Source organism: Rattus norvegicus, chromosome 14 (genome assembly GCF_036323735.1).
Source record: "Rattus norvegicus strain BN/NHsdMcwi chromosome 14, GRCr8, whole genome shotgun sequence".
Taxonomy (NCBI): domain Eukaryota; kingdom Metazoa; phylum Chordata; class Mammalia; order Rodentia; family Muridae; genus Rattus; species Rattus norvegicus.
The window spans coordinates 118,872-142,772 of NC_086032.1; the positions used below are offsets into that span (position 1 = coordinate 118,872).

The 23,901-nt window shown below is 43.3% G+C and overlaps 1 protein-coding gene and 1 pseudogene across 6 annotated transcripts; one reads left to right on the plus strand and one right to left on the minus strand.

The window, feature by feature from the left end:
- Positions 1-60: 60 nt before the first annotated feature.
- Positions 61-4,761, plus strand: Crlf2 (cytokine receptor-like factor 2). Of its 6 annotated transcripts, none has more exons than NM_134465.2 (8): positions 61-248; positions 1,362-1,473; positions 1,988-2,148; positions 2,908-3,041; positions 3,188-3,350; positions 3,788-3,914; positions 4,038-4,122; positions 4,465-4,761. In NM_134465.2, the coding sequence occupies exons 1-8, from the start codon at positions 158-160 to the stop codon at positions 4,672-4,674; spliced, it is 1,083 nt and encodes a 360-aa protein (NP_604460.2). In that variant the 5' UTR covers positions 61-157; the 3' UTR covers positions 4,675-4,761. The 6 variants fall into 6 exon arrangements, with proteins under 6 accessions (NP_604460.2, XP_008768137.1, XP_038947528.1 ...); XM_008769915.3 differs by having other exon boundaries at positions 111-248; positions 1,988-2,178; XM_039091600.1 differs by having other exon boundaries at positions 111-248; positions 2,039-2,178.
- Kpna1-ps2 (karyopherin subunit alpha 1, pseudogene 2) lies at positions 747-23,888 on the minus strand (annotated as a pseudogene).
- Positions 23,889-23,901: the final 13 nt, after the last annotated feature.

A 23,901-nucleotide genomic window follows, 5' to 3' on the forward strand; every position in this document is an offset into this window, starting at 1 on the left:
GGCTCAGCCCTCGCTGTGCCCGCCCACTTCCGCTCCGGCTCCGCCCACGCGCGTGTATAAGGCGTGGCATCCCAATGAGCTGGGCACTGTGCCCGGGCGCCACTGTCAATCGCGCCGACCCTAGAACTCGCGACCCCGCCGAGGCCCCGCCCCTATCATGCGAGCTGTGACCTGGGCCATCGTGGCCATGCTCCTGCCGCGGGTCTTGGGGGCGATTCCGACGAGGACGCCACGGACAGGGGGCGTCGGTGAGAGCGGACGGGGCGGGGTAGGTCTGGGGTGGCGCGGCGGGCGGGGTGAGGGGGACAAGATGGCAGCAGTGTTGGGGCCAAGAGTAGGGGGCGCGGTTAGAGTGGTGCGGGCGGGGTTAGAGAGTCCAAGATGGCCTCAGGGGTGTGGCCTTGCAGAAGCCAACTTAACTAGGGGGAAAAATGGCGACTTGGGCGGGGCTGAGGAGGAGGCTTGGGTAGGAGCAGCAGTGAAAATCCAAGATAGCGGCGGGGGCGGGGTCAGAACGTGAAAGAAATCTATAAAGGCTGGAAATCCAAGATGGAGACAGGGTTAGGGCTTGGCAGGGGCTGGGCTAGATTGGTGTGGGTGGGATTAGAAAGTCGAAGGGTGGGACTGCAAGAAAGCAGCTGGGTTGGAGCCGCAGTGACAATTCAAGATGGGGGCGGGGACGCCGCGTGTGCGGGTTAGATCAGGAAATATGGTGATGAGAACAGAGCCACAAGAAAACGAGATGGTGGCGGGTATCCAGCACAACAATGAGGGCAGAAGGAGCCAAGATGGTTGGCGACAAAATGTTCTCGGGGTCGCCAGGAACCTCAACAGTGCACCACTCTGCAGCAGCGTAATCCTTTGCAAATCCCCGCCCCTCGGTGCATATTCATGATGATCGCGGTTTTCACTCCGAACTAGGCAAATGAGCATCCCTCCTGCAATAAATATATAAATGAGGGTTGAATCAGCAAGTTGAAGATATGCAAATGAGCCAAGCTGCATAATAAATACGTAAACCAGCTCTGGCTCCCGGGTCAGCACCATGCAAGTGAGTGCTGGATCTCTCATGTTTATGTGAATGAGCTCTATTTACTGATGGATCTGCAAGTGAGCCCTGTCCACCTCATGAATATGCAAATTATTTCTATGCATCATAGATGTGCAAATGATTGCTTTACCTGACATCATGCACACTCAACCTCCACTCATTAATATGTGAATGAATAAGGATTCCAGTCTCCTGGAATGCAAATGAGCTTCTTGTCCTTCATGAATATGCAAATAGGACCAGGTTTTATGATTGGCAGGAGTGAATAAGCCCCGCCCCTCTGATTTCACCACCTCGGCCCTGCCCCCAGGTGACACCCTCTCTGTTGCCATTGTTTGCCATGACCTGGAGAGCGTGGAAGTCACGTGGGGCCCGGGCTCTGCCCACCATGGGCTGTCAGCCAATCTCAGCCTGGAGTTCCGGTGAGGAGCAGGGAGAGAAGGGGCGGAGCCAGGGCCGCTTCCTATTTTCAAATTCTGCCCATGATGCCATTTCCTGTTTCCTTTCCCATGGTTTCGTATTCCCCTTGCCTATTCCTCACTGTCAGTTCCGCTCCAAACTCTGCCCCTTCACTTCCTGTTTTCTCAGTTCCATTTGTACCTATTCCTCACTGTCAGTTCTGCCCCAAACTCTGCCCCTTCACTTCCTGTTTTCTCAGTTCCATTTGTACCCTTGCCTGTGATGCCACTTGTTGTATCGTTTTCCTCATTTCCTGTTCCAGGCCTCCTCTTCACTCCAAGACCCTCCCTAGCACTTCCTCTTCCCCAGTTTCCCTCCCTCTGGGTCCCGTGATGTCACCTCCTGTTTCCTGTTCCCTCAAGTCCCCGCCCCCACCTGTCCAATACTCTCAGGCCCCTTCCTGAAAACCAGGACCTCCCCAGCACATCCTGTTCATTTCCCATGGCTGTGACATTACTTCCTATACCGGACTTGCAGGTATGGAAACCAGGTCCCCCAGCCCTGCCCACACTACTTTCTGTTGGACAGCGTCAGAGCAGGCTGTGTCCTCCCCATGGGGAAGGGGCTTCTGGAGGTGGTGCTGCGTGAGGGAGGCGGAGCCAAGCTGTTCTCCCGGAAGAAGAAGGCATCGGCCTGGCGTGAGTGCCCTGGGGGCGGGGCCTGGACAGGTACTGGGCGGGGCCTGAGGTATAGTGGGAGGGGCCTGACTGATGGGTGGGTCCCAATCTGAATGCGTTTCAGAGAAAAAGTGGGCGTGGCTTGAGCAAAAAAAAAAGACTGTGGTTGTGATGGTCGTGGCCAGATCAGGATGAGGCGTGGCTTAAAGAGGAAATTGTTTACTCGTCAGAAAGGGGGCGTGGTTCAGTTATTAGAAGATGAGGTAGGTCAAGGTGGGCAGAATCTATTGTATAGCGGGCGGGGCCTAAACCAGGAGTGGGTGTTTCTGAACGAAGTAAGTGTGGATTTTGCAAATTGAATGATGTGGGCAACTTTTGTGGAGGGTCAGGTGTGAATATGGGTGCAGTTTAACCTGGAAGTGAGTATGTCAGACAGGAAGTAGGTATGTTTTGACCTTTTAGAGGATGGGAGGGCCTTGGTTGGCTGGGACAAATAAGAATATGGGTAGAGCCCTAACGGGAAGTGACTATCTTGTAACAGGAAGTGAGGTCATGTGACAGGAAGTGGGTGTGTCCTCTCCATTTGCACTGTGTGTGTGTGTGTGTGTGTGTGTGTGTGTGTGTGTGTGTGTGTGTGTGTGTGTGTGTGTGTGTGTGTGGGGTCTTGGTGGTCAAGCCTAGTCTGGCCCCAGGAGTGACTCGGTGAACCAGATGTGACCGTGACCCGGAAGTGGCTCTATCTTTACTTCACCCTCTGTTCTCACCCCATCCTCCCCGCAGTGAGGCCCCGCCCTCCATGGAACGTCACCCTGAGCTGGGTAGGGGACACTGTTGCTGTTTCCTGCCCCTCCCACTCTTACCCTGGGCTGGAATATGAGGTGCAGCACAGAGATGACTTCGACCCTGAATGGCAGGCGAGCAGTGGGGCCCGGGCGTGGGGTCTGTGTCAAGGGCAGGGTCTGTGCTGAGGGCGTGGCCCTCCAATGAACTGCCATCTTGTTCTGCCTCCTGGACACTCATGAACCTTACTGTGACCTTTTACCCGCCTCTATCCCCACAGTCGACCTCTGCACCATTCTGCAACCTGACAGTGGGCGGGCTGGACCCTGGGCGCTGCTACGACTTCCGGGTGCGGGCGACGCCCCAGGATTTCTACTATGGCCCCGAGGCGCGGCCCAGCAAGTGGACAGGCGTGGCCAGCCTGCAGGGAGTGGGACCCACAGGTGAAGACTGGGCGATGTGGGGTCCCAAGGTTGGATGATGACATCATGGTTTCTACACTGATGGACAGCCGGGTGGGCGGGGCTCGGGCGTGAGGTCTTGGTGTTGGTTGACGCTCCAGTCATATCCAACAGGAAGCAGGCAGGGCCTGGCAATGATGTCATCGCTCTGGGGACTCCGGGGACAGATGGGAGTGGCTGGGGCATGAAGGTGATGTCATTATCACAAAAGTTTGACAGCCAGTAGGCAGGGCTTATTGATGTCACGGAGGTCAAGCAAGGGGCAGGGCCTGGCGATGATGTCACAGGCTCTTAAATGCCGGCCGCATGGTTGGGTGGGGTTTAGCAATGATATCACTGTAATCGAATGGAGATGACTGAAGAGCGGGTGTGTTGAGGGTCGGCATCTTTCTCACGCGGCTCTGCCCCCTCCCTACCAGGCTCCTGCACTGGCCCCACCCTCCCGAGGACCCCCGGGACCCCCACCCCACCTCTCGCCCTGGCCTGTGGCCTTGCGGTGGCCCTGCTCACCCTGGTGCTGCTCCTGGCCCTGCTGCGGATGCGCAGGTGAGAGGTCAGGGGTCAGAGGTCACAGGGATGGGACACGGATCATGGGGTCACGGCCCGGGTCCGAGGGGTCTGTGTGGCCTTTTGACTCACCTGTGATCCCTGACCCCGCCCCGATACTAGGGTGAAGGAAGCCCTGCTGCCTGGTGTCCCCGACCCCCGCGGCTCCTTCCCTGGCCTCTTCGAGAAACATCATGGGAACTTCCAGGTACCGGGTTTGGGGATCAGGGGTTGCAGGGTCAATGGATGCCTCCCGGGGTTAGGGGAGGCCTTGCCCACCTCCACCAACAGCCAGCGGTTTTGGCCCCGCCCACTTGCTGTTTAGGTCCTGCCCCTTTTCCTCACCAGTCTCCCAGACCTGGCCACTCCCTTCCATTCCCACTTCCTGTCTATGCCCCACCCATTTCCTATAGCGGCCTGCTTACCTCATGTTTAGGTCCCATCCACTTCTGTGGAGTCCAAGTTTCCTCCACCTATTTCCTGTAGAAGCCCCGCCCATCATGTGCACTCCCTCTCTTAGCCCCACCCACTTTCTGTCCCGGACCCATAGGCTTGGATCGCAGATTCTCAGGCTGCTGTCCCTACGGTCCCAGAGCAGGACAAAGATGATGATGTCATCCGGCCTCAGACCAAGGGGGTGGAAACTCAGGAGGAGGATGATGTCATTGCCCCGGGGTCCCCATGCCTTGGGGGAGGGGCCCTGATGTCGGTGGGCGGGGCCTCGTTCCTGATGGGAGACAGCGGCTACACCACCCTGTGACAACCCTGTGTTGACCCCTGCCTGGACCCTCGTTGCTGTCACTTATGCCCCGCTTCATTTGCATAAATATGAATTTGTTAATCTGGACTTGTTCTTCATTTGCATAATCTGTCTTGAGCGTGCATGTGGCCAGTGGAGGAGGGTCTGGGGGCATTGCCCTACTTGATTGGTTGGGTCCCGGGGAACTTGTCACAGCCGGCCGGTAGCAAATGCACAACGCCTGACCTCCGGCATCAAAGTCCCCACCGTAAAATCAGTCACAGAAATGGAAGACGTCCGACGTTCACAGGCTTCTGCTTTGGAGATTCATGAAACTATAACCCCTGTGTTTTCAAAAACAAACGTCACATCCTGTCCCCCAAACTCACAGGACGAACTGCACTGCCCTAAGCGCCATTGTGAGAGAAAACTGCACCAAAACCAGACCCAGCCCGGCAATCTCCAGACTCTGCACCTCCATGTCCGCTGTCAAAGCCTCTTCCCATCTCCAGCTCCTCTCTGCTTTGGTCACCACAGCACAATTCTCTCTCTTGGGCATGTTTTATACCCAGAAATAGGTTCTCCCGAAAACGTGTGCCATGGCTTCTGGCTTCTCACAGTCTCAGGGTCTTCAAGGCAACCTCAGTGTCATTTAACATTGCAGCTTCCTGTTAGTGTCTCAGTTCCACACATGATCCTCTCCGCTCCTCAAAGGGCTGAGCCGGGGCACTTTTCCCTCTCCTCCCTCTACAGCACGCGAAGTTCTCGGTGACTCCACCCTCCTGCTGAACCCGTTCTTTCTGCTCACCCCACTCCTGCACCAAGGCTTCACTTCTCATGCACTCACTTCATGGTGCAAAGTCAGCTATCCTGCCTGACACCTTCAGGCCTTCGAAAACAACACCACACCCGGATGATTCTCACACATGTCCACATCCAGCTGCACGGCAAGGTCTAACCTTGGCTATCTCTGGGACACAGCTTATCTCTCAGAAAACAGTTACCAGAAGATTTGACCTCAGTGATGCTGGTTTCTTCATCATTGCTAATTTTTTAACTACAGCTAAACAGCATCAGTTGCTTCAGTTGTCCCTTCTATATTTGCTCCTAAAGCCAGATCCGCATGGACAAAGCTGCTGAGTTCTGCTGCTTGATAAGGGCTGGAACATGGCCCCTTCTTTATATTATCACCAGATTTCTATTGTCTAAGCTTGGCTGTTGTGGAATTTGCTCTGTAGATTACATTGAACTCGAGATCTGCATGGCTCTGTTTCCTGAATGCTGGGATAAAAGTTGTGTAACACTTTGACAAAACCTAAGATTCACTTTACATAAAACTTGTTCTGTACCAGGATGATGTGAATCAGAAATCTGCTTGACTCTCATCTCCTTGGACTGAAGGCCTGTACCACATCAGAATAGTAATCATAATCCATCACTTGCAATTTGACATATAATTTTATCTCCTTATGTCCACATGAAAATAATAACCAGGTAATAATATTGCCTAACATGATACACTTTTCCTGTACAACTGCAAATCCATTAGTTTCGCTGGATAGAATCATGCCCTAACACCACCATTCCTTTAATATCATTGAGTACCATATTTCTACTAGGATGGCCCTTAATGCATGTGCAAATCCAAAGTCTAAAAATCAACATTCCTCAAACAAAAACACAATCAGGCCTATCATAGCAATATTTTAGTCTGGGGTTCCAACTTCTATCTTTGAATTTCCATTGCTAAGAAGAGACACACTGACCAAGGCAACTCCCATAACGACAAGTAGCTTACAGTTTCAAATGTTTAGTCCATTAGCATCATAGCAGGAAGCATGGCAGCATAATGCTGGAGAAGGAGCTGAGAGTTCTGCATCTTCATGAGAAGGAAGCCAGGAAGAGACTGTCTTCCAGCCAAGTAGTATTCTGGGCTATTTTGTACCGACCAGAGGTCGAAAGACAGCCACAATAGTAATTCACTTCCTTCAGAAAGATATGAACTCCCACAAGTTACACCTCCTAATAGTGCCATTTCTTAGACAAGCATATTCAAATCACCGGTTTATTTCTACTATGAATTATTTCATGCATTTAAATATGATTATGACTTGCAAAGGCTTTACCAAATTGATTATATTGATAAGGTTTCTCTCTTGTATGTGTTCTTTTATGTGTTCAGAGACTACAGTTGCATGTAAATGATTTTCAAACTTGAGTGCATTCACAAGATTTTTGTCTAGTTTGTATTCTTTTATGACTTTGGAGACCATAGTGATATGCACGGGCTTTTTCACATTTAGTACATTCAAGGTTTCTCTAAAGTGTGTGTTCCTTTAAGAATTTGGATAGTACAGTGACATGCAAAGGCTTTACTACATTCACTACGATCATTGAGCTCTCCACTATGTTGTGCTCATTAATGTGTTTGGAGATGACCATGATATGCAAAGGCTTCATCACATTGATTACTTTAGTAAAGCTTCTATTTAGCACATTTTCTTTTGTGTATTCAGAGATGACTGTGTCCTGGAAAGGCTTTACTTCATTCGATACATACATACTGTTTCTCTATAGCATGTGTTCTTTTATATATGTGGAGATCACTGTGGCATGCAAGGGCTTAATGAACTGACTACATTCATAGGGTTACCCTCTTGAATATCTTCTATTATGTAGTTGGAGATGACTGTGAATTGCCAAGGTTTTATCACACTGATTATGTTAATAATGATTCACTTCAGTGTGATTTCTTTTGTGTATTTCTAAAGAATTATGATATGCAAAGGCTTTACCACATTGGTAGTATTCATGTGGTTTTTCCTTTGTATATTATCTTTTATGTTGCTGTACATAATTTTGACTTGCAAATGCTTGCATTCATAAGGTTTCTCTATGTGTTCGTTTTTCCCCCATTTTTCTTGTTTACTTTTTAAATTTACATTTCATGTGTTATTCTCTTTCCTGGTTTACCAGACATAAGCCCCCATCACCTACCTATCCCCTTCTTCTATAATGGTGTTCTCCTCTCCATTCACCTCACCTACTGCTCCCCAACATTTCCTTACACTGGGGGTCTAACCTTGGCATCACTAAGGGCTTCTCCTTCCATTGGTGCCCAACAAGGCTATTATTCACTGCTTTATATGCAGTTGGAGCCCTGGGTCAGTTCATGTATAGTCTTTCAGTAGTGGTTTAGTCCCTGGAAGCTCTGGTTGGTTGGCATTGTTGTTCTTATGGGGTTGTAGGCATCTTCAGCTCTTTCAGTCCTTTCTCTAATTCCTCCAACTGGGGTCCTGTTCTCAGTTCAGTGGTTTACTGCTAGCATTCACCTCTGTATTCGATATGCGCTGGCTATGTCTCTCAGGCAACATCTATATCCAGTTTCTGTCAGCATGCACTTCTTGGCATCATCAATCTTATCTAGTTTGGGTGGCTCTCTCTATATATATGGGTTGTATACCCATGTGGGGGCAGGCTCTGAATGGCCATTCCTTCAGTTGCTGCTCCAAACTTGCCTCCATATCCCCTCCTGTGGATATTTTTGTTCTCCTTTTAAGAGGAGTGGAAGCATACGCACTTTGGTGATCCTGCTTCTTGAGCTTCATGTGGTCTCCAGATTGTATCTTGGGTAATTTGAGCTTTTGGGCTAATATCCACTTATCAGTGAGAGCATAGCATGTGTGATTTTCTGTGATTGGATTACCTCACTCAGGAAGATATTTTCTAGTTCAATCCATTTGCCTATGAATTTCATAAAGTCATTGTTTTTGATAGCGGAATACTATTCCATTGTGTGGATGTGCCACATTTTCTGTATCCATTCCTCTGTTGAAGGGCATCTGGGTTCTTTCCAGCTTCTGGCTATTATAAATAAGGCTACTATTAACATAGTGGAACATGTATTTTTGTTGTATGTTGGAGCATCTTTGGGGTATATGCCCAGGAGAAGTATAGCTGGGTCCTTAGGTAGTGCAATGTTCAATTTTCTGAGGAACCTCCGGACTGATTTCCACAGTGGTTATACCAATTTGCAATCCCACCAACAATGGAGGAGTGTTCCTCTCTCTCTACATCCTCACCAGCATCTGCTGTCCCTGAGTTTTTGATCTTTGCCATTCTGACTGGTGTGAGGTGGAATCTCAGGGTTGTTTTGATTTGCATTTCCCCAGTGACTAAGGATGTTGAACATTTCTTTAGGTGCTTCTCAGCCATTCGATATTCCTCAGCTGAGAATTTTCTCTTTAGCCCTGTCATTTCTTAGGGTTATTTGACTCTCTGGCATCTACCTGCTTGAGTTCTTTGTATATTTTGGATATTAGTCCTCTATCAAATGTAGGACTGGTAAAGATCTTTTCCCAATATGTTGGTTGCTATTTTGTCCCAATGACAGTGTCCTTTGCCTTACAGAAGCTTTGCAGTTTTATGAGTATAAAATTTGTTGATTCTTGATCTTAGAGTATAAACCATTGATGTTTTGTTCAGGAAAATTCTCCAATGTCCATGTGTTCAAGACTCTTCTATTAGTTTGAGTGTATCTGGTTTTATGTGGAGGTCCTTTATGCATTTGGACTTAAGCTTTGTGCAGGGCAATAAGAATGGATCATTTGCATTGTTCTATATGTTGACCTCCAGTTGAATCAGCACCATTTGTTGAAAATGTCTTTTTTCCGTTGGATAGTTTTAGCAACTCTGTCAAAGATCAAGTGACTATAGGTGTGTGGGTTCATTTCTGGGTTTTCAATTCTATACCACTGATCTATCTGCCTGTCTCTGTACAAATACCATACAGTTTTTATCACTATTGCTCTGTAATACTGCTTGAGGTCAGGGATGGTGATTCCCCGCAGAAGTTCTTTTATCATTGAGAGTAGTTTTCTCTATCCTGGGTTTTTGTTATTCCAAATGAATTTCCAAATTGCTCTTTCGATGTCTATGAAGAGTTGAGTTTTATGGGGATTGCATTGAATTTGTAGATTGCTTTTGGCAAAATGGCCATTTTTATTGTATTAATCCTGCCAATCCATGAGCATGGGAGATCTTTCCATCTTCTGAGATCATCTTTGATTTCTTTCTTCAGAGACTTGAAGGTCTTATCATACAGATGTTTCACTTGCTTCATTAGAGTCACACCAAGGTGTTTTATATTATTTGGGACTATTGTGAAGGAGGTCATTTCCCTAATATCTTTCTTAGCCTGTTTGTCCTTTGTGTAGAGAAAGGCTACAGATTTGTTTGAGTTAATTTTATACTCAGTCACTTTGCTGAAGTTGTTTATCAGGCTTAGTAGTTCTCTGGTGGAACTCTTGGGGTCACTTAAGTATACTATCATATCATCTGCAAATAGTGATATTTTGACTTTTTTCTTTCCAATTTGTATCCCTTTGACCTTCTTTGGTTGTCTGCTCTGGCTAGGACTTCGAGTACTATGTTGAAAAGGTAGGGTGAGAGTGGGCAGCCTTTTCTACTCCCTGATTTTAGTGGGATTGTTTCAAGTTTCTTTCCATTTAGTTTAATGTTAGCTACTGGTTTGCTGTATATGGCTTTTAGTGTGTTTAAGTATGGGCCTTGAATTCCTGATCTTCCCAGGACTTTTATCATGAAGGGTTGTTGAATTTTTACAAATGCTTTCTCAGCATCTAATGAAATGATCATGTAATTTTTTTCCTTTGAGTTTGTTTACATAGTGGATTACATTGATGGATTTCTGTATATTAAATCATCCCTGCATCCCTGAAGCCTACTTGATCATGATGGATGATCGTTTTGATGTATTCTTGGATTTGGTTTGCAAGAATTTTATGGAGTATTTTTGTGTCAGTATTCATAAGGGAAATTGGTCTGAAGTTCTCTTTCTTTGTTGGGTCTTTGTGTGATTTAGGTATAAGAGTAATTGTGGCTCCATAGAATTGTGTAGTGTTTCGTCTGTTTCTATTTTGTGGAATAGTTTGGACAGTATGAGGTCTTCTTTGAAGGTCTGATAGACTTCTACACTTAACCCATCTGGCCTGGGATCTTTTTGGTTGTGAGATTTTTAATGATTGCTTCTATTTCTTTAGGAGTTATGGAAGTGTTAGATGGTTTATCTGTTCCTGAATTAACCTTGGTACGTTGTATTTTTCTAGAAAATTGTCCATTTCCTCCAGATTTTCCAGTTTTGTTGAATATTGGCTTTTGTAGTAGGACCTGATGATTTTTTGAATTTCCTCAGTTTGTGTTGTTATGACTCCCTTTTCATTTCTGATTTTGTTTATTTGCATACTGTCTCTGTGCCCTCTGGTTAGTCTGGCTAAAGGTTTGTCTATCTTGTTGATTTTCTCAAAGAATCAGCTCTTGGTTTTGTTAATTCTTTGTATAGTCATTTTGTTTCTACTTTGTTGATTTCAGCCCTGAGTTTGATTATTTCCTGCCTTCTACTCCTCTTGGTTGAATTTGCTTCTTTTTGTTCTAGAGCTTTCAGGTGTGCTGTCAAGCTGCTAATGTATGCTATCTCCTGTTTCTTTTTGCAGGCACTCAGAGCTCTGAATTTTCCTCTTAGCATTGCTTTCATTGTGTCCCATAAGTTTGGGTATGTTGTGCCTTCATTTTCATTAAATTCTAAAAAGTCCTTAATTTCTTTGTTTCTTCCTGACCAAGTTATCATTGAGTATAGTGTTGTTCAACTTCTATGTGTATATGAGCTTTCTGTTGTTTTTGTTGTTATTGAAGACCAGCCTTAGTCCATGGTGATTTGATAGGATGCATGTGATTATTTCTCTCTTCTTGTATCTTTTGAGACCTGTTTTGTGGTCGATTATATGGTCAGTTTTGGAGAAGGTACCATGAGGTGCTCAGAAGAAGGTATATTCTTTTGTTTTAGAATGGAATGTTCTATAAATATCTGTTAAGTCCATTTGGTTTGTCTCTCTATATCTCTGTTTAATTCCTGTTCCCATGATCTGTCCATTGGTGAGAATGGGGTGTTGAAATCTCCTACTATTAGTGTGTGAGGTGCAATGTGTGCTTTGAGTTTCAGTAAGGTTTCTTTTATGAATATGGGTGCCCTCGCATTTGGAGCATAGATATTTAGGATTGAGAGTTCATCTTGGTGAATTTTTCCTTTTATGAATATGAAGGGTCCTTTATTATCTTTTTTGATAACTTTTGATTGAAAGTAAATTTTATTCGATATTAGAATGGCTACTCCAGCTTGTTTCTTTGTACTATTTGCTTGGAAAGTTGTTTTCCAATCTTTTACTCCCAGGTAGTGTTTGTCATTTTCTCTGAGGTATGTTTCCTGTGTGCAGCAAAATGCTGGGTCGTTTTTACATATGCAGTCTTTTTCTATGTCTTTTTATTGGTGAATTGAGTCCATTGTTGTTAAGAGATATTAAGGAATAGTGATTGTTGTTAGAGGTGGAGTTATGTTTGTGTGTCTCTCTTCTTTTGGTTTCATTGCAAGGAGATTATCTTCTTGATTTTTCTAGGGTGTAGTTTCCCTCTTTATGTTGGAGTTTTCCATCTATTATCCTTTGTAGGGCTGGATTTGTAGAAAGATACTGTGTAAATTTGGTTTTGTCATGGAATATCTTGGTTTCTCCATCTATATTAATTGAGAGTTTGCTGGATGTAGTAGCCTGGGCTGGCATTTGTGGTCTCTTTGGGTCTGTATGACATCTGTCCAGGATCTTCTGGCTTTCACAGTCTTTGGTGAGAAGTCTGGTGTAATTCTGATAGGTCTGCCTTTGTATGTTATTTGACCTTTTCCCCTTACTGCTTTTAATATTCTTTCTTAGTTTTGTGTTTTGGCATTCTGACTATTATGTGATAGGGAGAATTTCTTTTCTGGTCCAATCTATTTGGAGTTCCCTAGGCTTCTTGTATGTTTATAGGCATCTCTTTCTTTAGGTAGGGAAGTTTTCTTCTATAATTTTGTTGAAGATATTTACTGGCCCTCTAAGTTGGGAATCTTTACTTTCTTCTATACCTATTATCCTTAGGTTTGATCTCATTGTGTCCTGTATTTCCTGTATGTTTTGGATTAGGAGCTTTTTGCATTTTACATTATCCTTGATGGTTGTGTCAATGTTTTCTATGGCATCTTCTATCCCTGAGATTCTCTCCTCTATTTCCTGTATTCTGTTGGTGATGCTTGCATTTATATCTCCTGATCTCTTCCCTAGGTTTTCTATCTCCAGGGTTGTCTCCCTTAGTGCTTTCTTTATTGTTTCTATTTCCATTTTTAGATCTTGGATTGTTTTGTTTAATTCCTTTGCCTGTTTGGTTGTGTTTTCCTGTAATTCTTTAAGGGATTTTTGTGTTTCCTCTTTAAGGGCTTCTACTTGTTTCGTTGTGTTGTCCTGTATTTTTTAAAGGGAGTTATTTCTGTCCTTCTTAAAGTCCTCCATTATCATCATAAAATGTGACTTTAATTCTATCTTGCTTTTCCAGTGTGTTTGTATATCCATTATTTTCTTTGGTGGGAGAACTTGACTCATCTTGGTTTCTGTTGCTTAGGTTCCTGCACTTGTCTCTCGCCATCAGGTTGTCTCTGGTGTTAGCTTGTCTTGCTGTCTCTGACAGTGGCTAGACCCTCCTGTAGGCCTGTGTGTCACACTTCTGTAGACCTGTTTTCTTTCAGCTGCATCTGGGAACAGAGAGCTCTGCTCTTAGGTGTGTAGGTGCTCCTGATGACTGTCTTTCAGCTCTCAGTGCAGGCAGAAACCTGAAGGGTGCTCAGGTCCCTGTGCTCAGGAGGCACAGATGGTACTAGGTGATTTCCTCTTGGGTCAGGAATGTGGGCAGAAAGTAGTCTCCTCTGAGTTCTCAGGAGTGCCTGTACTTCTGAGGGCCCAGCTCTCTCCCTCCATGGGATTTCCAGATTTTTTTTCATAATTACAAATATGGGTGAATTAAAGTCTTGACCTTTGATTGAATTATAAACTACAGCTAATGGAACATGTGTGTGTGTGTGTGTGTGTGTGTGTGTGTGTGTGTGTGTGTGTTTCTTTTGCAATATTAGAGCATAACCATAATTTTGGAAAGCAAATCTCAATTTTCAACAGAATAAACAATTCATTCTCACTAAAATCAATACCAAGTGAATTATGTTCTTGTTACAAAGTTTGTGCCAGTTTTTATGTATGAATTCATCATAGTGCAGCTTTTAATACCTTATTATAGAGACATGGTTTTAAATACTAAGTTTTATAATTCTGGTTTCTAGAACAAATTACATAAAATAGTATCTTAATTTAGAGGTACCTTTAGAGAATTGTTTCCCTGGGTTGGCTCATGCCACATGTTGTTGTTTAGAATGACTCCAACAGTGAATTACCAGTTTTAAGCTAACATTCTGGATATTACAATTTTTAATCATACCCAATAATTTATAAGCCAGTACTCTATAATCAAGACATGCAGAGCATATTTATACTTTTAAACCAGCCAGAAGCAAACATGAACTGGCTACACACATTTACTTATTTAATCCAGACAAAATTTTCTCACTGTTTCTTGTTGTAATTTTAAGAGAGAAGCACCTTGTCACCTGCTGAAGCCAGTAAACACAATTGCAGAGATTTCTCTAGGAAAAAACAGCCATTAGCTTCCTTACCATAGGAGCTGGGAAGCTGCTGGCTCCTTTAAGAGCAGCTTGTGCAGACAATCTACCTCTAGCAGGGCTTCTCCAGCTGAGGTAGACTCCCAGCTACAGGTGCCGGGGCAACTTAACAGTTTTTGTTGTGCGAATTGAGACTGCTTTTTCTTTTCTGAACAAGTTAAAACTAAATCAAGGGGTGGGTAGCCAGCAGATAACATCTTAACCGTTTTCTCTTTTCAACATGAAACAGTAATAATCAAGCCAAGAAACGGTGAGTGTCCAAAACATCCTTAATTAAAAGCCCACAAAGAAAAAAAATATCTACCAGGACCTTTTGAGGTCCATGAACTGTGTAATGACCTGTTAACTGTATTCAAATTTTTTTCCAAGTTAGTATATATACCATTCTTTGCTCCGGCAGCCATGTTCAGTGTGTACATGAGTTAAGAGATTCTCCAAATTTTGTTCTTTAAACCCTGCTCCTCTCACTTGTAACAGTCCTTTGAGACTGCTAATGAATGCTTTGCCCTGTCCCATTTACTACAATCTCCCTAGGTGAATGAGTGTTGGGTAAGACACCATGCTCAACCTAGCCTGTCTGACTGTTTGCTTTCTATTTTACTTTTGATGGGTACAGTCCTTACAGCAGCAAGCAAAAAATGAGGCCCACAAAAAACCAAAATTTCCTAGCAGCCCCAAAGTGAGAACTGGATAATATTCATGGACTTACCTTTTACCCCACAGTCGATTTCTTTTAGTTTCATTTTCCCAGAACACTGTGATCAATGCAGCAATTCTCATTGAGGTCCTCTGTACTCAGGTCCCTGTTCAGGAGCTACCTGTGGCCTTCCAGCAGCTCTAGGTTGAGCAGGGATCGCCTAAGGGGAGAGGAACTGTAATTGGGTGAGATGGGACGAAAGAATCATGGAGCCAAGACAACTGTGCTGATGAAGACTCAAAGTTTATTTCTGTAGCTCCAGCTTATAAGCACTTCAGCAAACAAAGCTCTTCTTGAGAAAGTTTTTATACATATTAAACATAAATGCGTGTTCCTTTGCCTGCACACACTGATCTCTCACCTTGGCTACACAGACTGCTCTCATGGGGGTACTCTGGCTCCCAACAACAACAACAACAACAACAAAAAAACCACTAAGATACGAAATGAATACCCTGTAGGTCTGATTTTTTTTAATGTGTAATAGTGATACTATTGACTCAGTGAGAACATCAAGAATAATTGGCCACCATTTTAGCTTGTACAATGTGAGTTATATTGTACACATGGCCTATGCTTTATTTATGATATAATTACCAAAGAGGAGCATCGAGTCCCATGATTGCTTCCACCTTATGAGTATCTCTCAGTGAAACTTAGAACCACCAAAGAAGTAGTGATTTTCTGTTCTGTGTGAACTGGGCCCCATAGTAAAGATATTCCTCATCAGGGCATTCCAGGCTCTACTTTCCTTGGGGCAGGAAAGAAGATGTTGATACAATGAAAAAGAGGACTAGGAAGGCAGATGAGAGAAAATATAGAAGCTGATTTCACATAGCAGAACAAATCCCTTTCCTTAACCCTGAGCTTAACCCTAACCCTAATATTTCTTCTTAGTGTAATAGGGATTCTATTGACTCAGTGGGACCATCAAAAATAATGGTGGCGGGGTTGGGGATTTAGCTCAGTGGTAGAGCGCTTGCCTAGCAAGCGCAAGGCCCTGGGTTTGGTCCCCAGCTCCGAAAAAAAAAGAAAAAAAAAATAATGGTGGCTACCTTAACCCTAACCCTGCGCCTAAACCTGAAACTTACCCTAAACTTCTAACTCTATCCTAACCTTCACTCCTAAATTTCCTAGCCACCTAACCCTAATCCTAACAACTCCCATCCGATCCTAAACATGGCCCTCTAATCCCCTAACTGTAACTCTAATGCTGCTTACTGAAGGGGATATTTCTTTTCTTTTTCTTTCTTTCTTTTTTTTTTATTAACTTGAGTATTTCTTATATACATTTCGAGTGTTATTCCCTTTCCCGGTTTCCGGGCAAACATCCCCCTCCCCCCTCCCCTTTCTTATCGGTGTTCCCCTCCCAACCCTCCCCCCATTGCCGCCCTCCCCCCAACAATCTAGTTCACTGGGGGTTCAGTCTTAGCAGGACCCAGGGCTTCCCCTGAAGGGGATATTTCTTAATTATACCTTTTGAAGTGAGAAATTCTTGCTTAATCTTGATTGTTTGAGATGTTAAGATCCACCTTTAATCTAGGCAATAGATTCTTTGACAATATACATACATAAAGGCCATTAAATAGGATAGTTCTTTCGTTTTATCTACTTGCCCTACATTTTTTGGCAAGATAATTTGTTTATTTGTTTTTTAAAATTGGCATTAGTAAGTACTTATATCTACAGAATTCTGGTAAGTACTGAAGATCTGCTGAGATATCCAGCAACATGAACTCAATGAGTCATTAATTTTTCTCCTTTCCCTTGGCCAACAACTGTTTTTGGCCAGGTGGATAAGGCCAACAACTGTTTTGGGTCAGGTAGATCACTGTCTGTGAGACATTCTTTTAAATCTCCTTTCTATATACATAGATCCATTCTCTCTATGAGATGAGGTATATTTATCTAGAGAACCTGTACTAATAGAACTGTTGTTTTTCTCCACTGTGCCATTGAGGAAGATTTGCTGGCTAACAATTGTGCTCCACAGTGTTTGTCATCTGTTTCCAGTTTTTCTCCTTGTGTTGTTTCATACCTATCATCTGGTGAAAGGGAGCTGCAGATTCCCTGGGACAAGTATGAAGATGCAAAACAAAATTATTGTTTTCTAGAAAAAAAACCCTCTTTAATATCGATAGACTCGGCACCCTTCTACTTGTGGATCAGATTGATACCTCTGCTGCACCTGAGTAATGTGCTATGCAAGCTATTCACCTTGATTACAGAAGGAAGCTAAGTGCTTCGAGGAAAGCTCAGGCAAGGTCTGAAGTCATGTCCTAGGGACTGAAGGATCATTGTTCACAAATGGAAGGAGCAAGCAGCTGAATAGCCTGAGCTGGAATTATGGGACCTCCCCCAGGGCTGGGTTGGGCAAGAGTCCTCTAGGTCAGGCACAAATGCTAATGGGTGAAAACCACTTATCTGGAAAAGGTCTGGGTCTGGATTGGAAGCACACTTTAAACTTGACGAGTACTCACTCACTGGCCAAGGCCTCCAGGTGGTCCTGCCAATCAGATGAGGAGGAGGGTTCCTCTGAGTGCCTTGCTACACATTCATTTTTGGCTGTGTAGGCTCAAATGCTCTTCCTTGTTCTGCTTTGAGCACTGCTGTTGGGTGCTGCAGGGGACCTCAAGTAAACTCCAAAGTGAAGACATGGTGAGCACAGGGTCACTGCACACAATGGGAAGGACCAGGCAGCTGAGCAGTGGGGGCTGTGGTGGTTGGTCCTTTATGGGGCTGGATGGGAAGCATCAGCCAGATCTAGCGACCTGTGAGGTCTCTTTTCAAGCTCCTTGTTTACTAGATCAGAAGGTGACCTCTGAATAACTTCATTATCATGGCTGAATCTGCCCAAATCATTTGGACCATTGACTTGCTTGTAGACACATCATGTGTGGTTTGTTTGACTCTGTAGCCCATGTGGCCAAATCCTTTGCCTTTCATAGTATACATTAAGAAGACAGGTATCAATCTTATAGGTCTGATTTTATATGTTACTTGTTTGTGGTTTTTCTTTTTGTTGTTTTTTCTGTTGCAGTTTTTCATGTTTCTTTCCTTTACATGTTTAATGTTTTGATTATTATGTGGCAAAGGGACATTTTTTTGTCCAATCTATTTGGCATTTTGGATGCTTCTTGTACCTTAATAGGCATCTTCTTCTTTACTTTAGGGAAAATTTCATTTATTGTTTCATTGAGAATATTTTCTAGACTTTGAGCTGGTATTCTCCTTCTTCTATTGCAATCAATTGTAGTTTTTGCCTTCTCATATGTTGTGGAATTCCTGGTTGTTTAGTGACAGGAAACTTTTAGAATCCACATTTTTAGCTGATGTATTCACTTTTTAAAATTAACCCTTTTTTTATCATTATTAACTTGGGTGTTTCTTATTTACATTTCGAATGTTATTCCCTTTCCCAGTTTCCAGACAAACATCCCCCTAACTCCCCCCCTCCCCTCCCCATTCTCCCCCCATTACTGCACTCTCCCCAACAATCATGTTCACTGGGGATTCAGTCTTAGCAGGACCAAGGACCAAGGGCTTCCCCTTCCACTGGTGCTCTTACAAGGCTATTCATTGCTACCTATGAGGTTGGAGCCCAGGGTCAGTCCATGTATAGTCTTTGAGTAGTGGCTTAGTCCCTGGAATCTCTGGTTAATTGGCATTGTTGTTCATATGGGGTCTCAAGCCCCTTCAAGCTCTTCGAGTTCTTTCTCTGATTCCTTAAACAGGGGTCCCATTCTCAGTTTAGTGTTTGCTGCTGGCATTTGCCTATGTATTTGCCATATTCTGGCTGTGTCTCTCAGGAGAGATCTACATCCGGTTCCTGTCAGCCTGCACTTCTTTGCTTCATCCATCTTATCTAGTTTGGTGGCTGTATATGTATGGGCCACAGGTGGAGCAGGCTTTGAATGGACATTCCTTCAGCCTCTGTTCTAAACTTTGCCTCCCTATTCCCTCCCAAGGGTATGCTTTTTCCCCTTTTAAAGGAGTGAAGCATTTGCATTTTGGTCATCCTTCTTGAGTTTCATGTGTTCTCTGCATCTAGGGTAATTTGAGCATTTGGGCTAATAGCCACTTATCAATGAGTGCATACCATGTGTGTTTTTCTGTGATTGGGTCACCTCACTCAGGATGAGATTTTCCAGTTCCATCCATTTGCCTATGAATTTCATAAAGTCATTGTTTTTGATAGCTGACTAGTATTCCATGGTGTAGATGTACCACATTTTCTGTATCTATTCCTCTGTTGAACGGCATCTGGGTTCTTTCCAGCTTCTGGCTATTATAAATAAGGCTGCTATGAACATAGTGGAACTTGTGTCTTTGTTGTATGTTGGAACACTTTTGGGTATATGCCCAGGAGAGATATAGCTGGGTCCTCAGGTAGTGCAATGTCCAATTTTCTGAGGAACCTCCAGACTGATTTCCAGAATGGTTGTACCAGTCTGCAATCCCACCAACAATGGAGTGTTTCTCTTTCTCCACACCCTCGCCAGCATCTGCTGTCACCTGAGTTTTTGATCTTAGCCATTCTCACTGGTGTGAGGTGGAATCTCAGGGTTGTTTTGATTTGCATTTCCCTTATGACTAACGATGTTGAACATTTCTTTAGGTGTTTCTCAGCCATTCAGCATTCCTTAGCTGTGAATCCTTTGTTTAGCTCTGAACCCCATTTTGTAATAGGGTTATTTGTCTCCCTGCAGTCTAACTTCTTGTGTTCTTTGTATATTTTGGATATAAGCCCTCTATCAGTTATAGGATTCATAAAGATCTTTTCCCAATCTATTAGTTGCCCTTTTGTCCTAACAACAGCGCCCTTTGCCTTATAGAAGCTTTGCAGTTTTATGAGATCCCATTTGTTGATTCTTGCTCTTAGAGCATAAGCCATTGATGTTTTGTTCAGGAAATTTTCTCCAGTGCCCATGTGTTCGAGATTCTTCCCTAGTTTTTCTTCTATTAGTTTAAGTGTATCTGGTTTGATGTGGAGGTCCTTGATCCACTTGGATGTAAGCTTTGTACAGGGTGATAAGCATGGATCGATCTGCATTCTTCTACATGCTGACCTCCAGTTGAACCAAACCATTTGCTGAAAATGCTATCTTTTTTCCATTGGATGGTTTTGGCTCCTTTGTCAAAAATCAAGTGACCATAGGTGTGTGGGTTCATTTCTGGGTCTTCAATTCTATTCCACTGGTCTGTCTGTCTCTGTACCAATACCATGCAGTTTTTATCACTATTGCTCTGTAATACTGCTTGAATTCAGGAATAGTGATTCCCCCTGAAGTCCTTTTATTGTTGAGGATAGTTTGAGCTATCCTGGGTTTTTTGTTATTCCAGATGAATTTGCAAATTGTTCTGTCTAACTGTCTGAAGAATTGGATTGGTACTTTGATGGGGATTGCACTGAATCTGTAGATCGCTTTTGGTAAAATGGCCATTTTTACTATATTAATCCTGCCAATCCATGAGCGTGGGAGATTTTTCCATCTTCTGAGGGAGGGGGAGGGGTTGGGGAATGTTGGCCCAGAAACCGGGAAAGGGAATAACAATCGAAATATAAATAAGAAACACCCAAGTTAATAAAGATGAGAAATAAATAAATAAATCAAAGCTTAATATGAGAAAAAAAAAGAAAAGAAATGAGATGGCAAGTCTGCCACAACAGAACAAAAAGTATTTCATATACTGAAGATGAGTGTTTTCAGGGTCTAGCATTTCTGCAGCTGCAGCTCCACGCATACTCCATTTATTCCTCAAGCAACTCAGCACCACCCTGTTCTGAAGACTGTTCTTGCCTCTGGTCCCTCTGCATCACATCTGTCAGATCTTGGCTCTTTACCTATTGCTAGACACATCTTTGCAAATTATCACCTTCTAAGAAAGGAGGTTTCTTGTAATTCAGTCTGAAGTAGAGTCCGCCATTTCTTTCCTACTCTATGTTGTTTTCTCCTCTGCATTTTCCATGTAAAATTGTCTTGCTTATGGATATATTGATTTATTTATACCCTACTTTTAAAATTCTGTAGGATAAAACTCCGTAGTCAAAGGAATCTTTTTTACTTGAATTACTATTGTGTTTCTAACATATTTAACAATCATAATTGTTCATCGAACATTTGTGAAATGAAGGAAAAAGAATTGTCAAAGAAGACCAAAGGGTCCAATTTTAACTTTGGAAAATAATTTTGGGTGTGATGTATGGCCACTTTGGGGACTGACATTTATTTTATTGGACAGTAATTCCAAAAACCTTATGGTGTATTGTATGCGTTGTGGGAGTATTTTTTTGTTTGTGTTTTTTTTTTTCAGAAAATGATGTTTCTTTCTTTCTGTTTTTGACATTATCCCATATGTAAAAGACAATTTTTGGCCATATTATTGTATTTACTGATGACATGGGAGAAATAATATGAAGAATTTAATAGTTTTCCTGATGATAATAGACTATTGTTGTGAGGTTAATGCTCCTGGGAGTTTCCACTTTATGAAAAGTAAACTTGAATGCCTAAGTTTAGGAGTTGAAGAAAGAGATTTTGTCTCTCTCCTTTATTTCTTTCAAGTTTGCCACGTCCCTTATTATAAACTTAGAGGTTTATGCAATGAATGAGATAATAGTCAGTATTTGGGTCTACTTTATGTCTTCCAAACATGATGATTCATTAATATTAATTCAGAAGTTCTTTCAGAATTAAAAGAACAATGTGTTCCCCAATGGACCAAATCTCTGTAATAAAATCTGTCTCTTATCAGAAAAAAAAGTTCCCTCTGTCTCTTTACAGTATTTAGTGTCAAATTGAAAATAGCAAAATAAAAAAACAACAGTTTGCAATCTCTGTAGGTTTTGCACACAGTTAACTATCAGCTCTTTTTCTTTTGAATTACTAGATATTCAGAATTTATCCAACATTTCTTCAATATATTTTCAATATTCATAGTTGGTCATTAAAAATGGACAGAGTGAAATGTCAATCAGTTGGTGTACATAAAATAAGCTAATTGAAATATTAATGTACTAATTTAAAACATAAAAGAAATAGATAAAACTATTATCAGTATATTCTTTTTTTTTAAAGAAGAATGGAACTTAATCTTTATTTACAGGACACAACAGGGTACGAAATTCCACATAGAAATAAACTCAGAGGACAGCTTCATAAAGTATGTACAGTTTATAACTGTTCAAGTATAGTTTCTTTTGTAAAAAGTGCTACAATAACAAACCCATTTAAAAAGAGTTCTTAGTAGAGAAACAGTAAGACAAATGTATGAGAACACAGCATAGCACAGCCCATACCTAACAACTTTGTGCTTTGGCTGGACATTAGAAGTTAAAGGTCCCGGGAGCTCCATCCTGAACTTGGAAGGCGAAGCCTTCAGAGGTAGTTTCTGGCACCACATTTTGATCTTCCTCTTCCTCCACTGAGAAGTACTTCTCGGTTAGGTTCAACGAGGCCTTGTATACAGACTCGTTCTCATGGCTCTGTAGTGCTTCAATTTTATCCAAGCCTACACACTCTTCAATCATTATACTGAGTTTTTCTGACTCACCTAGTTTCTCTGCAGCCTGAAAGATATTTGAAATGGCATCAAGAATAACCTGAATAATTTTGGTATCTTTTGCACTCAAGAGGTTCATCAAAGGTTCTATTATTCTACAATGAACCAGATACACAATCTGTTCAACAGTTCCGCAGCTGGTATAGTTGGTTATAACCCATGCAGCTTCCTTCTGTGTCTTAAAGTCTGCCTTAGAGAGGACACCAACAAGAAACAGAACGAGGCCATGATTCACCATTTGCTGTATCTGGTCCTGGCGCCTGGCGGTAATGTTCGACATTGTCCATGTGGCCTCCTTCTGAATATTAGTTTTGGGGTTTGTTAGCAGACTAGGAAAGCCTGCATCAATCACTTTCTGAGTCTGTTCATCTGTTCCGGTGACAATATTCCCTATGGCTCTCAGTGCCGGCGTCACAATGGGCAGTTCAGTAGCTCCTAGAAGCTTCACAAGTTGGGGAACAACTCCCTTCTTCACAACCATCTCAATGTGCTCAGTTGGCCCATCAGTCAGGTGGGTAATGTCCCAGCAGGAGTCTGCTAATACTTCTGGATCGTTGTGGTGTAGGAGTCGAACTAGAGTAGGAAGGATCTGCTCAGCAGCATCTAATGGGGTGCAGGATTCTTGTTTCGACAGAGGTTTGAAAGTGTCCAGGTAAGATTCCGTAAGTAACCACATGCCAAGGATGACAGATCAGGAACTGCAAGAAGTGCCAACAGTGGGTCAATTGCACCATGTTTGATAACTAAGTCTCGGAAAACTGAGCCATCACCTGCAATCTTTCCAAGAGCCCACACAGCTTGCTCGCTGATGTGAGCATGGGGAGATGCCAAGAGAGAAATAAATGCTGGGACAGCACCTCCGTCCACCACAGCCTTGGTCTGTTCAGATGTTCCAGAAGCAATGTTGGTGAGCGCCCAAGCAGATTCAAACTGAGTGGGACTACAATCCATTTTGCCCAAGAAGGACACAAATTTTGGGATCAAACCAGCCCGGATGATGTTGTCTATAGGAGGCTGCTTCTCTCTAGAAAGCAGTTTCCGAGCAGCTTGAGTAGCTTGGAGCTGGCTTTCCAAATTGTTACTGTTTATGCCTTTAACAATGTCCTCAACAGACCAATTTACAGTACCCTGGTTGTTTTGGTTTTCCTGTAGTGGAGACGTAGCTTCATCAGGGAATGAGCTGACGTTCCTCCTTTTCAGCATCTGGTCATCTTTTTTAGCTTTCCTAAGTTCCACATTAACCTCTATTCGGCGAGGCCACATTTCTGTCCTGTCTTTCCCCTTGTTCTTGAATCTGTTAAGCCGGGCAGGTGTTGAGTTAGCATTCTCGTTGGTGCTGCAGGAACAAGGAGGAAGGAAAGCTGCGTAGCGGGTTCAGACTTCCACG